Below are 14,851 nucleotides of genomic sequence, written 5' to 3'. Positions count from 1 at the left end.
TTTTCAAAGCAGCTCTATGAAACCGGGCTAACAATAGAACAGCTCTTGGAGTGAGCATGAGCATTGGGACTCACCTGATGAACTTGCACTTGGAGTCACTTTCCAGCAATTGCAGCTTGTAGTACGAGTTGGTACCCCTTGAAGCATCCACCATACCGAGGGTGGCACTGAATAAGACGCCACTTTCCCTCAAGACGTGGGTGGTGTCTTCAAGTCCTGCAAAAACAAAATTAATCAAAGGAATTTGACGTTAATCACGTATGCTGTGAGTTTAGTACAACACTTGTCAAAGACCGTTCAGTGTTCTCACTTGGTGAATCACAACATATGCATCAAATAAAACATCTGTGAAAATTTGGAATCATTAGTCATCGAAGTTGCAAGACAAAAATTGAAAGAAAAAAAACACACTTTTTGCACAAATTTGTGTGCTTGCAGATGCTTAAAGACCTGCTTGAACGAAAATGTCAAGTCGTGAACTTTGCTGAATTCCACTTAAAATGTTTTCGATGAATAAGGAAATCGAGTCATATGATTATAAATAGGTTTCAATTGTGTAAAAAAACAATAATTTTGTATGCCCTTGTCCAGAGCTTTTCTGCGAGATTTGCGAAAAGCCCCGTTACGTAATCACTCTCAAAACGTCATAAGTAGATAAAGCCGCTTTGTTGCAGCGTGGATGTATAACAAAGCAAACTCCCTTTGACGCCCGCTCTCAACGGCAGAAGTGTTTTTAGTTTTTCAAAAAACCTTTAGGTAGGAGCCTGATTTTTTAATCGATAATTACGAAAAGTTCAGAAGTGTACACCTATCAAAATTACATTAAAATGGCGAACAAGTGCATTATAAACAAGTAAAAATACAATTTCTGTTGAAAACATTCCGCTCAGGTAGCTGTTTAAAAAGGCTTCATGCCTGAAGTCTTTCTCTGATTCAAATTTTGTTTGAGAAATTACCTCTTTCCATAAAACTACTTAAGTTCAGAGGGAGTAATTTCTCACAATGTTTTATATTATCAACAGCTATCTATCCATGCACAACAGGGCATGGTTCATGAGGCAAAATACTCCACCCAACTAAAAACAACCAAAACAGAGAAAGTATCATTAAAAATGAAATCCCAATATTTTTTGTTTTACAATTGATTTTCCATCAATTGTTCCAAGAAATCATATCAGTTGAAGTCCTCTCATCTCTTTAGGAAAAACAGGAAAATAATTCCAGTATCCGGAAGTCACCGCTTTGCGTTCTCGTTTAAGAAACTGTCAGAATAATTTGAGTGTTTCAAAAAAGAAGATGTACAGAAAAACATGTCAGTGACCCGGCATCTGCTTTCGTAGCAGTCTAATGGATCAAGTCCGGATAACAAAACAGTCAATTTATTGGAAAACTGAACCCCCTCCCCCCCTCATGCAGGCATGAAAAATGAGTTTGTAGAGTGGAACAGCTACCTCTTGTACAAATGTCATGATTGGTTTGTGGGCTTGTTTATTTCAGATAACTGCGGGGGTTCCCGAGTCTTGTTTATTCACAGAAATGTCAACTGCTTCCTGCCCGGTATGTGTTGTTTTTTCATTCTCAGCAGGAGTCAGAAAGCATTGCTTCACCGTACAGCCGTGCAATGCACAAACTATACTCTAATAGTTAAGCCTAGGCAACAAGTGAAATTACTACTCGTCTAGTTGCACCACAAAATAGAAATGTAATCGCGATTTTCGATAATATTGACATATCGCCCAAGCTTAGCCCCAGGTAACATGTAGAGGACCAATCAAAGTACAGCCTATAGAAAGCTTACGTCACTGCCAGTTTATCCAATGAAATCGCTGGGTCTGTAAAACCAATACCCGTCTATATCCTTGTGAATAGAGACAAGGGACCAGTCTACTCCAGTGGCTGCTTTTGTTTGAAAGTAAAATGTAGCTGCTGACACATATCACCTTGGACCAATCAAAATTCAGATATGGAAAGCTTACGTCACTGCCAGTTTATCCAATGAAATCGCTGGGTCTGTAAAACCCACACCCGTTTTTACCCTAATGTATAGAGAAGACAGGGAACCAGTCTACTCCAGTGGCTGCTTTTGTTTGATAGTAAAATGTAGCTGCTGACTCACATCACCTCGAACCAATCAAAATACAGATATACAGATATGGAAAGCTTACGTCACTAACAGTTTATCCAATGAAAACGCTGGGTCTGTCAAACCAACACCCGTCTATATCCTTGTGGCTAGAGAAGACAGGGAACCAGTCTACCCCATTGGCTGCTTTTGACAGTGAATACTGCCCTCTATGTGCAGTTCGGATCACCATCCAGACAACCACCGAGTTATAGCCATGAATGAGATCACAATTATGTATCAAAGTACATTGTACTTTTTTCTCATCTGGCGCCGATACTTGCAGAGCGAACATCAATCTTTGAGCTTTCAAACATAATCCGGGCAACAACTGATTGAAAGGAAGATCTGATTCCATGGACTAGCTGATCGTGCGGCTCATGGTGTCCATCTCATAATTTGTCTAGTATCATTGATTACATCTAGTATACAAATATTGACTGCTTCGAGTGCTTCGCCTCGGGAAAATAGAATGCTCCGGGATCACCTCGGGAGTCATAGTTTTAACCATTGCACGAGTAAAAGCAGTCAATATTTGTTTTATAACACCCCAAACATTTCTAAATACTGTACTATTATTATTAAGTTACAGACCTGAATGCTACAATCCACGGACGACGCGAATACAGATTGCAAAATTTTACTGTGCTGCATGTAGTGTCGTGCAATCCGAAATGGTTACAGACTATTAATGTATCATCCTCGTACACGCAACGGACGTCTGGGTACTGCACTCAGTGTGCTAGTCTTCGGACTAGCGCACGGCAAAGCGACGCACTATCACATGGCTGTCGTCTAGCAAAACTAAGACATGTCATGTGACGTGCTCTAAACCAATGAGCAGGCAGAATACTTGTAAGGGGTGTTATAAAGACTTTTGTTATAGCGACAACAAGCAGGATATTAAATTTCATCAAAAGAGAAAAGCATGAGGAGTTTAAATCTGAAAGCTCGCTTGATAAAATTATTTGTATTGGTACAAATCCACTGGAATAGTGTGTCTGTGTGAAGTACTGTCAAAGTCAAGGAAATATTGTTAACAAAATCCTACAATTACCAGTTGTTATATTTCAATTGTTAAAATCAACATAAGCCAATGTGAAAGTGCACGTAAAATCCACTGACAACTTATTATCGGCTTTTGTGTTTTCACTACAAGAAAGTTAATACATGTACCTTCATGTAACTGGATAATTGGATAATTGATAATTGGATCGTATTTTCACAGCTTGATGAGATGGTTTAGTGACAGGAAATAAATATATTCGTATCCCCAACCCACTCCGTAAACCCCTCAAACTCCAATATACTGTTGTTTAAATCATCATTTACTTTTTACAAATTGAATAAGATGCAACATGCTGATCCATGAATGTTACAAGAAAGGGGTCATAAAAACAAAAAACAAACAAACAAACAAACAAACAAACAAACAAACAAACAAACAAACAAACAAACAAACAAACAAACAAACAAACAAACAAACAAACAAACAAACAAACAAACAAACAAACAAACAAACAAACAAACAAACAAACAAACAAACAAACAAACAAACAAACAAACAAACAAACAAACAAACAAACAAACAAACAAACAAACAAACAAACAAACATACAAACAAACAAAAACAACAACCCCCCAAAAAGGAACCATAAAATAGGATAGAGTATTGAATTCAGATCTATAGCGAGATTAGTGCAGGGGTGAGAGTCATTACTAACAAAGAAGTCTGAAACTTGGATACAAATTCAAAGGTATTTAAAAATGATGCCATTTCTACCATTTGGTTACCCCTGTGGTTATAGATTCCAAGGAGCTTTTGGAAACAGTATCCAAAGCACTAGAGAAGTAGACCAATGAGCAGGATTTCTTTATTTGTGGAAACAAAAAATTGCCTGATTTTCTTCACCAGGCCGACATAAAAAGTCTGAATTCAGCCAAAAGTCTGAACATCTCATCCCTGTTAGGGTCATATTAATAAGGTGATGGATCACTGTCTGTAAATCTATTCAGGTGGAAAATAATGACACATTCATTTGGTCTCTGAAGTACCCTTTCTGTTTCACTGGTGTTCGAAAACCCTGAATATTACAGATTGATGGATGAACTTACTAGTTACCATGCATTATTAAATATTATTATTGTTTAATGACTTATTCACACAGATCAACTGTGAAAAAGACAATGAAGCATAGAAAGCATTTAAGCATTTAAACAAATTTAGGGGGGACAAGCAATCCATCCAATACAAGGACGTCTTTGAAGTGAGCTAAATTGAAGAAGATAATAGTTTTAATGATGACAACCATGTATTAATATGTCATTGAGAGAGTGGAGGCTGTGAGAAAACTGAAGGTCAGATAAATCTACCAAAAACAAAACACCCCGCAGTGCTATTACATACCATAAGCCTTTCTGAGGTATGGCGGACAGGATAGGAGTGCACCGTTTGGTTTGGGTGTATACACACAAGTTAACCCAAACCTTATAGTGTTGTGTAACTTGTAGCATTGTGTCAGCCATATCTTCATAAGGCTAAAGCCCCATTCATACTCGAATGCGAATGTGAAGCAAATGCTGACGTCACAAAATTTCGCAATGAATATTCGCAGCAGTTCAGCTGTGCTCAACTCATTTGCGAATATCGCTGCGAAAGGATAGTTGTGTTGTCAAATTCATGTCAAATTTGATAAGCATGCGCATTCGCAGGAAGCATGAACCGGGCTTTATGGTGTTGGTAAAACAGCACCCCTCTCCAATATAGACCGTATTGAATAACCTCTTTGTTGCTATAAAAAGTCGCTATCTTGTAGGGCAAACCGTATGCGCGTCTAAATGCGTACATCAATGAAGCACACAGCACGCAGCATTCCTGGTTTGATTTCTACGGCACACGCATGCACACGCGCACTGACGCCATCTTGTAGGGCAGATATTTGAACGGTGACGTCATATTCAATACGGGCTATACCCTCTGTCCCCTATAAAAGTTACTTGACTGTCGGCACAAAACACTAAAACAGTGTCGGCAAACAAGAGTTGAAATATCTACTGCTTCTACACCATAGTGACCATTAAGACACTTCTCTTCAAAGTTCTAGCCAAGGATTTGGTGAAAAAAAGATATCCACAAATTGCTTGAAACTTATAACCTGGGTGTCAAAATTGTTCTCAATACATTTAAATGTAAATGACAGATGAAACAGGGGCCCAATTTCATAAAGCATGTAAGCACACAAATTTGCTTAGCATGAAATTTCTTCTTTGATAAAAGACAAGACTACCAACAAAATTTTATTTGTTTGAATATTGCTTGTTACTGGCATTCAGCTGTTGTTTGCCTATCCTGAAAATCACATGAAAATTTGGTTGGAAATCCTACAGGCTTTATGAAATTGGGCCAGGGTGTCCAAATTTAAAGCAGCTTAAATGGTGTTTGAAGCTTTGCATGGTGTAGAGAATAAGAGCAACTATAAATATAAATATTAATAGTGAACTTGCGGGTACAACCATGGGTAAAAACTCTTTTTTTTTTCAGAGCCACCACTCCTTCAAAAGAGTTTTTACCCATGGTTGTACCCGCAAATTTATTATTAATATTTATATTTATAGTTGCTCTTAAAGCAGCTTGTCCAAAAGACACACAGCTGGTTAACACTATCCTTCTCAAGCCTGATACTTAATGGAGGCAATGAAGGTGATTGCCTCCATGCCCCCTGGTCATTGCCTTGGTGCCCTTGAAATGCTCCAATAGAAACTTACAATTTCCTCATAAAAGTCATAAGGTGTCCTTTACCAAGGAGAAAATGCCTTGGTGCTCTTGCCCATACATGTACAGGACTGGTTTCTCGTCAGTTGATATTATGTGTACAGTTTTTCAATATTTCATGGGATAATGACTTTCTGTCATGAAGTAGGGTTTAAAGCATTAACTGGATCCGAGTGTCCCTGGTAAAACAAAATAACCAATCACTGATTCAACATAAAGCTATGCATTTATAAATACATGCATCAAGTACATGCATCATGCAATATAGCTAGCCTTGCTTCAGGCAAACCAAAGTCGGTCACTTCCAATCGTCAGGATAATCAAACAACCAATGTGGGCAAAACTCATTGGATACTATGCAAATTATCCAGGGGGTTAATCCATTTAAATGTAGGTGGGGGGAGTATCTTATTTCCCTGTTTCTGGGGGTGTGTGTAATGTGTGTAATGATTTGCAAACCCACAGTGCTGGCTGGCGAAGCGAGTGATGGGGTACATTGTGAGAGTTAACCAGATGAACTTGGCTTATTCAACTGTTCAAAAGAAGAATATTATAACTGGGTGTTTCAAATTGACTCCAGCACCGATTTGAAAACGAGGATTTATTTTCTGACGGATGGTCACTTCACACAGAACGATATTGCTACAAATTACACAAATAGGTCGGAAGGACCGTTAGGTTGGATAGACAACTTTTAATGAGTATAAAATAACAAATCTACCCAAGCTCAACCAATCATTCCAGTTTGTTACAATCAATATGGACTAAACTCCTTGGATCTTATGCAAATTGACAAGGGCTCATACATTTTAGAGTGGGGGCGGTATCTTAACTCTATGTTTCTAGTGGTCTGTGTATGATTAGTAAACCCACAGCGCTGGCTAGCTGGAGAGGCAAGTGATGGTAACATGGTGAGAGCTGACCAGATGTACTTGGCTTATTCAACTGTTCAAGAGAGGAATATTATAACTGGGTGTTACAGATTCACTTCATCACTGATTTGGAAACGAGGATCTATAACTAACGGATGGTCACTTCACACAGAGTGATATTGCTACAAATTACACAAATTGACCGGAAGGACTGTTAGGTCACGGTTGGATTGACAACTTTTAAGGAGTATATCTTTGACATGTGATGGGATCTGGAATCTCACTTTGGTCTCTCAATCAACGAGTGGGAAATTATCAAGTGTGAGTGGACATCTTAAAAAACCACATGTAAGTTAATAACTACTCTAAACATGTCTTAGGTTCCATTCACAAAATGATTTCAGGCACATCAATGGTAAAAACTTCTAAGGATTTTGATGTGGGTTCGCTTTTGTTGTTGGTCCGGACCTCTGACAAAATGTGTTTAAAAAGATTTTACAAGGGACCCTGGACACTCTAATATTATGGCTGTATTTTCACATGAGGTACATTTTGTACAAATTTACAACCTTGCTACAATTTAACAAGGTACCCTTGCTAAATTGCTCTTGTGTGAAAGGGGCTTTATATGACAGGTGTATAATATGCCCCCGTACATTTTCGAGGGCATGCTTAATACATGTCACAAATATTATTTACAATCATCTGCACTTAATATTTCTTTTTAGTTTGTGTTAAGATACGAGGCACTTGATGTCAAGATTTAATTGCTTCATTTTTCATTTAAGTCAGTGAGCAGTGCCCTAGATATATGATTTTAATTTGCACACTTTGGGCACACCATCTAAAATTCTTGCTAAATCAGGCATGATGCTTGGCCCTTGGGGAAAAAAAAAAGTAGGCACATTTTATTGAGAACATGGGCTGACCTACATGTACACATGGTGTAGGTTTTTGTATCAGACTTTCCAGGCCATTCAAGAACAATTTAATCACAAAGAATTTGAATATAAGAAGCTTCTAAGATTATGTGTATAGCTAGGAATTATTCTTCCTGCGCGGACATATTCACTCTGGATTTACGGAGTATCTCAAAAACATGACCAGGGGTTAGTTTGATTGTTTTTTCTACTTTTGGTGTGGATAGTGTTATGGTAGAGTCCCGAGGTTGTAATAAGGGGCAGAAAAAGGGCTTACAATTTGATCTCTGGAAAAAGAGCCAGAGGATTAAAAAAAAAACAAAAAAAAAAAACCCCTCAATAAATAACTAAATAAATTACAGTTTTTCCTTTGTTTTAAAGTTCTTTGTAGCAACAGGAATTACTGTGACTCAGTCATACATGTAAACGGATGTTTACAACCATGAAGGGCCGTGACCGTACGATAAAGGACCTCACCTTCCCCTCGGTCCATCATTGTAAATTAATGACCCTGCAGTTTAATCAGCCTTTTAACACCTCATCGCCACTCTTTCATTCCTTAATTATCATAAGTGTATTATTTATAATGTAATACATCTATCATACATGACACTCAGTCTTGGCAGTGACTTATCAATTCAGGTGGCAGCATGTTAAGGAAATATTTATGAGATAAAGCAAACTTAAAACACCTGGAAAGAGGGTTACAAGGCGAGGTGAGGCAAGATGTTGCTGCCAGATCGAGCCAGAGACAAAACTACAAACTAAGAAGTATCTTATCAACCTCAGCAAACATGCAAAAGAAATGGCATTGTAATACTCGGACAAACAGAAAATATTCCTAGGCACTTTTAAAGGGTAAGCAAGCAATAAAGGGATTGTATAAACAAGGTAAGATAACCCATAAAATATGCTTGACGAAAGCGCAGAATTCCCTATTTCCTTAAGTGCTAATTCTTTGCTTACGGTAAGCAGAGCAAGGAAATCGGGCCCCCGACTGGCAACCGTTTCATGGTTAGCGTTTGAAAGCAGCTTTGCAAAGTTGGCCCCAGGTGGTCAAGTGAAGGTCAAATCGTGCCAATGAAATGCTTTATTTCTCTGCTTTGATGAGTTGATACAAATTTTGTTTGATCATTAGTTTATTATTCTGTCAAGTTCAATAATGGTGACTTGCTTTGAAGGATTTGTAGATCACCGGGTATTAGGCCTGTTTGTTTAGTACATGACAAAACTTGTTTTTCCAGCGTTCTCCCTTAAAGTATAAAACATTGTGAGAAACGACCAGTCTTGTCGCTTAGTGTATCTCACGGTGAGCCGTTTCTCACAATGTACACTATCAATAGCTCTCCATTACACGATTCAAAGTAAGGTTTTATGCAAATAGTTAGAGTAATTACCAATAGTGTCCACTGCCTTCAAAAGGATTGAGTAAGATTGGTGATTGGACCCAACTGTTTGTTGTAGATATCATAAAACAAACCCCCCCCCATGACCTCTCACATTCTAGGACTTAGCCCAATTTCATGACTCTGCTTACCACAAAACTCTCTGCTTACCAAGCACACTGTAAAGCGCACTGAGTCTACAGGCCATAACACAGAATTCCACAGTAAGGTGAGTCATGAAACTAAGGGCCAGATGTTAAACCAGCTAGTCATCCAAGAACACCCATTGTATTCAATGCAAGTACAAACTCTCTCCTTGAAAAATCAGTTTTCACAAATGCAGTGTCAATAAAACAAAGTGTCTGTTAAAATCCAGCTGGCAACGGTAAAATCAATACTGGGACCGTTTAAATACAGCTATAAGTAGTAAGGCCACTGAATTACAATAGAAGAGGTTCAACCCTGAACACTACACTGCTTCTATTTATTTTCGTTTAGATACAATATACTCACATCATAGACCTACAAATGCGCGTTGATTTAAAATGCAGAGGGACACAGAATACGTTATCCTCAGTACTAAAGGGTCAGTAAACGGTCTGTAACGACTCTAAACACGGCAATAAAAACTTTTTACTTGCTTGGAAGCAAAGTTGGAGAAACTGTTCCTTTCGAAGTACGGTAATGGAAAAAGATAAAACTTTTTATCTATGAAATGTTGAATGTGAAAAGTATTACTTTAACGTTTTTCAGATTGTGTATTTCACATAACCACTTGGCAAAATCTAAAAAAGGCTTGTACCTTCTAGAAAAAAATACAGTAATCCTTTATATCTAAATAAAATAGTGAAATTTTAGCTACATGTTTATTGTTTCACCGGGTAGACAAAATTTCTGTCTTCAGAAGAAAAACTGAAACTTCTCATCCCTGACCAATGAAAGAGGGGGGAGGGGGAGGGGCCTAGTACAATTCTTCAGAAGAAAAACTGAAATTTCTCATCCCTGACCAATGAAAGGGGAGAGGCCTGTTTACAACAAGTCAGCTTTCCTTTTTTTTATATTCACCAATCCTACGTACCTATATACACCTAATTCTTAACTACGCACCTATGTAAAAATACACTGTACAAGAAATGCTTCTATTTCTGACCGAATAATGCATTTGTTTCATAGTTTTCTAAAAGTGGATGGTCGATGATCAGCATATCCTTAAGTATTAGGGACGAGTGGTTGCTATTGCGGAGATACTTCCCTTCAATGCTTCAATCAATGAAACAAATTTCTTGAAGGGGGTGGAGGGCTGGCGGGGCTGAGCCTATCAATGCACACTCCTGTCACAGCTTTGCATTGGGTTCAATTTCTGAATCAACAATCACTGCAGCCATAATCAACCCCCCCCCCCCAATTCAACGATGAGCCACAATGCTTGACACTAAAGCATCCAGTTCGATTGTATGTACACTGGACTGTTTGTAAAGTATCGCCAAAATCCACACAAAATGTATCAGATGCTACTTCAAAATTACACTTTGTGCATCAATTGGCTACTGGCTTTCAGTGTGCACAAAACTTACTTGATAGCTATTTGAAAGAAACAAAATGGCCACAATTATAAGCCTGATCTTGTGAACAAAATAACTCCTTTTATGGAGATCAAATCCTTTGGTTAGAAACCCTACAGCAGCGTTTGATAGTATAAAGCGTTTTGAGAAACATTTCATGAACGAAGAAATGTGATTGTGTAAAGAGATAACTGATTTTATGCCCCCAAATTTTAACATGAGACAGATTGTGTACCTCTAGAGGAAGAGACAAAAAAGTACAAAAAGTACCCAAATCCTTTAAGCAGATAAAGAATGCTTGAAGCTTTTCTGCTAAGCAAATTAAAGTATGATACCAGTCACAGATCGTACATGTGACATTGCATTTTGTCTGGTTATCTTGTTCTGGTAAGCATAAATTTATTGTGCTTAACTGCTTTTTGTGCTAAGCAGCTCTAAAAAAAATTGGGCCTATAGCTACCAGTACTGCATCTTTTTCAAAATGTACTTTTCATTGACAGGTTTGTTATCTCTTCATATAGACCACTGTCATCATACATCATTATAAAAACAATAAACAGCAAGCTCAATCAGATCATTCTTGACAGCCATCGTATGGTCTTTGAAATACCACCGTTTCAATTCAATTACTGGCATCTGCAGGAGGTCCTGTATGAACTATATTCATGGTGAACTATTGGACTAGTTATTATACAAAATAATAATGAATGTTTATGAGTGCAATGGTGCAAATATTTTCATGAGTTGAAAGATGGAATGTTCTATTCAACGAGGCGGAGCCGAGTTGAAAAAAACTTTTTGCACGAATGAAAAACATTCATTATTTGTTTCATATAACATCCCAGGGAGCTGAGAAAGAAGAAAGAAATGTTATTAGCCCAATGACCAGGGGTCAATTTCATGGATCTGCTTACCGCCCAATTTCTGCGCTAGCCTTGTAAGCGTAGAATGCCTAGAAACGTGGAGTACGCACGCGCACAAGCCAAAATTCGCAGCTAACCTTTGAAATACGCTTGCCGTAAGCACAGGATTCCCTGCTTCCGTAAGCGCCGAATCTGTCCTTACGGTAAGCAGAGCCTTTAAGTTAGGCACTGGGCACCAAATGTAAAATGCATTGATATGGTTAAAATGCGCTGTATAAGAACTAAGAACTGTTATTATAAAAGAAGTGTATACTTTTGATAAGCCCATTCGTCTCATGAGAAAAATCGCCATCTTATCGCCATCTTAAAAAAAATCCTCAAAGAAAAACTGCATTGTATATTGGAACTAAGCCCTGTCATGGCTTGAAATTTAAGCACTGGCAGACCCGAGGCCAGTGATTATTGCATTGGGCCAGTGAAATAAATCACAGCCAAAACAAGTCCTGAGGTCGTTAAGAAGATTTGATTTCATTACAAAAATAAAGTCTTCATTTGACATTCTTTCTCAAGCAATGCTTGCAGTCTATTTTTCATAAACGAATAACAATGCATGTAACCTGTACTGTGTATGCAAAGGACCACAATTGAGTAGTGTGCCCCAGAAGTGGGTCAACCACGCCACGGCCACGGCCATCAAATATAGTGGCACATTTTAGTTAACCAATACCAGAGGTTATAGGTGAGCTGACAAACAAAAAACAAAAACAGCGCGGCAACATCAATTCCCCCTGGAAATGAGATTAGGTTCTAAACTATTAAAAAAAAAAACTGTCCAGCAACCAAATTTAATCCAATTCAAAGCTTGCACACACCTGTAACTGGCCAGAGGGTTTTAAATCCATAATGACCAGTGACCTTTTCGCTATGGCCCTACAAGTAGTATCACTAAAGAATTTAATCTCCCTTAGCTAGTGGTTAGTCATTAAGCAAAACTCATCTTAAATTTTTCTCATCTCTTCTGAAAAAAGGCCATTTGCTGCAATTTAATCAAAAATGGATTATCAATGATTTGTTTATGAAACTCATGTCATAACAACATTTATAATAATATGCAGTTCTTATAGCACTTTTAACAGTCAAAGGTTAGTATTGTTTAATGCTTCGCATGGTATGGAGAAATAAGAAGAAACTATAAATAAATAGTAAACTTGCGGGTACAGTCGAAGGGTGTTGTACCATAGTGTTCTTGTAAACACAGCTATGAAGCAGAAAAGATAATAAGACCCATTTTACGTGTGTATTTAAACATGCTGCACCTTGTAACAGTTTACAAGGTGGAGTGGCTCATGTTATCTAGTGGTAATACCTATATATACAAGTGCTTAAGTCTTCTGTAGACTTTTCTGGCTACTTAGTAACAGTTTTACTGATTTTGCTGTGGCAAAAAAATCAATCGGAAATCAGACTTATGTAAATATCTAAGATACTTCACACCACCTTTACAGTTAAATTGCTTTTATATTGTGGAATTCTGTAGAACTATTTATTTGGAGGCGTTGTGGCCGAGCAGTTAAGAGCACCAAATTCAAACTCTGGCGTTAAAACTCAGCAGAGTGTGGGTTCAAGTCCTGGTCGTAACACTTGTGTTCCTAAAGCAAGACACTTAACCATTGCTTCGTCCTTCGGATGGGACGTAAAGCCGTTGGTCCTTCGGTTATGTAACGCACATAAAAGAACCCAGTGCTTTTATCGAAAAGGGAACGGGTTTGCCCTGGTGTTCCTGGTTTGATTGGCAGCATATTGGGCGAGAGCACCTTGTAAACCACATACCTTGCAGGAAAATACTGTACGTTAAAGCAGGAAAATACTGTACCTTAAAGCAGGAAAATACTGTACGTTAAAGCGCTTTGAGCGTCACTGAGTGACGAATAAGCGTGCTATATATGAAACCACTATTATTAATATTATTATTATTAAACTCAATCAAAAAACATGTGTATACACTTCTTTTAATAATTGCATGTGTTCACTCACAAATATTTGTCATTTTCAAATGAAGCATCCCTCTGTCCAAATCTTAACTGTGAGTGTCCATCCTTCTTGAGGACGCCAGACTCCAGCTAAAATAAACCCTCACCGAGACCAAGATTGCAATCATCTTTCGCATTATCAAAATAGAACATCATAAACTAAATACCATCTTATCACTGAAGCAGAGAACGGACAATTCTGGGTCGTATAATTCCTGCAGCCCAGATTGCAGCACGTCCCGGTCTTGTTATAATCCAATTGAACTGAGTCAACAGAATAACTCAATCGCCATGGGTTAAAATAATATTCAGTGCGTACAGTGGTCTAATAACGACTATTAGGAAAGGTGGTTTAAAACTGTTGCTGTAAAAAAAAAAAAAAAAAATTCTTTGACAAAAATCTGTTTGCTAAATTTATCATTTTTAAGTCACCCCTAGAATTCGGAAGACATTAAAATGTCTCACGAATTTTAGGGGTGTTACGGTTTGGAGAACTTACAGACTCTCTTATAGAATAACAAATAGGAGTAGTGGGTTTGGGTATCCCTTTGGCATTGAAAATGAACCCCCTTAAACCTCCTGTGTGTTACATTTGAGAGGTACTACGTCTTGCATTTTGAGATAATTACAATTCTTTTATTTTTTTCATTGAGTACCTGAACTGATTGGCACTTTTCCAAGTCGACTTACACTAGAATGTTCTTTAAATAGAAATATTGATTATTGATTGCCACAGATACATAGCAAGCTTGAATAAAAAAGGGCTGAAATTTCTGACAACAAAACAATCGACCCTGGCTAACCCAGGTTCATATATATGTCATTCTAGGTAATATTAGAACAATTAAGGCAGTGGATACTATTGGTAATTACTCAAAATAATTATTAGCATAAAACCTTTCTTGGTAACAAGTAATGGGGAGAGGATGATAGTATAAAACATTGTGAGAAACTGCTCCCTCTGAAGTGCCGTAGTTTTCGAGAAAGAAGTAATTTTCCACGAATTTGATTTCGAGACCTCAGAGTTAGAACTTGAGGTCTCAAAATCAAGCACCTGAAAGCACACAACTTTGTGTGACAAGAGTGTTTTTTTCTTTCATAGTTGCCTGCAACCTTGATGACTAATTGAGCTGAAATTTTCTCAGGTTTGTTATTTCATGCTTATGTTGAGATACACCAAGTGAGAAGACTGCTTTGACAATTACCAAAAGTGTCCAGTGTCTTTAAGGTTGTCTGACACAAACATCTGCACGTTTTCATAAAGTGTACATTTGTAGCTCATTATGGAGATTAAAGTGTAAAGTGATGGGTTGTACAGGGTGAGC

General features: G+C 37.9%; 1 protein-coding gene across 1 annotated transcript in view; it reads right to left on the bottom strand.

Annotated features, from left to right (window-relative positions):
* Positions 1-14,851, bottom strand: part of LOC139945984 (poly [ADP-ribose] polymerase 1-like) — a 74,872-nt gene that overhangs the window by 16,530 nt on the left and 43,491 nt on the right. Inside the window, exon 13 of the mRNA XM_071943552.1 lies at positions 75-216. Coding sequence (XP_071799653.1) covers positions 75-216 — 142 coding nt within the window. The remainder of the gene's footprint in view (positions 1-74; positions 217-14,851) is intronic.

This window comes from Asterias amurensis, chromosome 1 (assembly GCF_032118995.1).
Source record: "Asterias amurensis chromosome 1, ASM3211899v1".
Classification (NCBI taxonomy): Eukaryota; Metazoa; Echinodermata; class Asteroidea; order Forcipulatida; family Asteriidae; genus Asterias; species Asterias amurensis.
The sequence above is the reverse complement of the archived record's forward strand: the minus strand, read 5'-3'. Positions and strand labels throughout refer to the sequence as shown.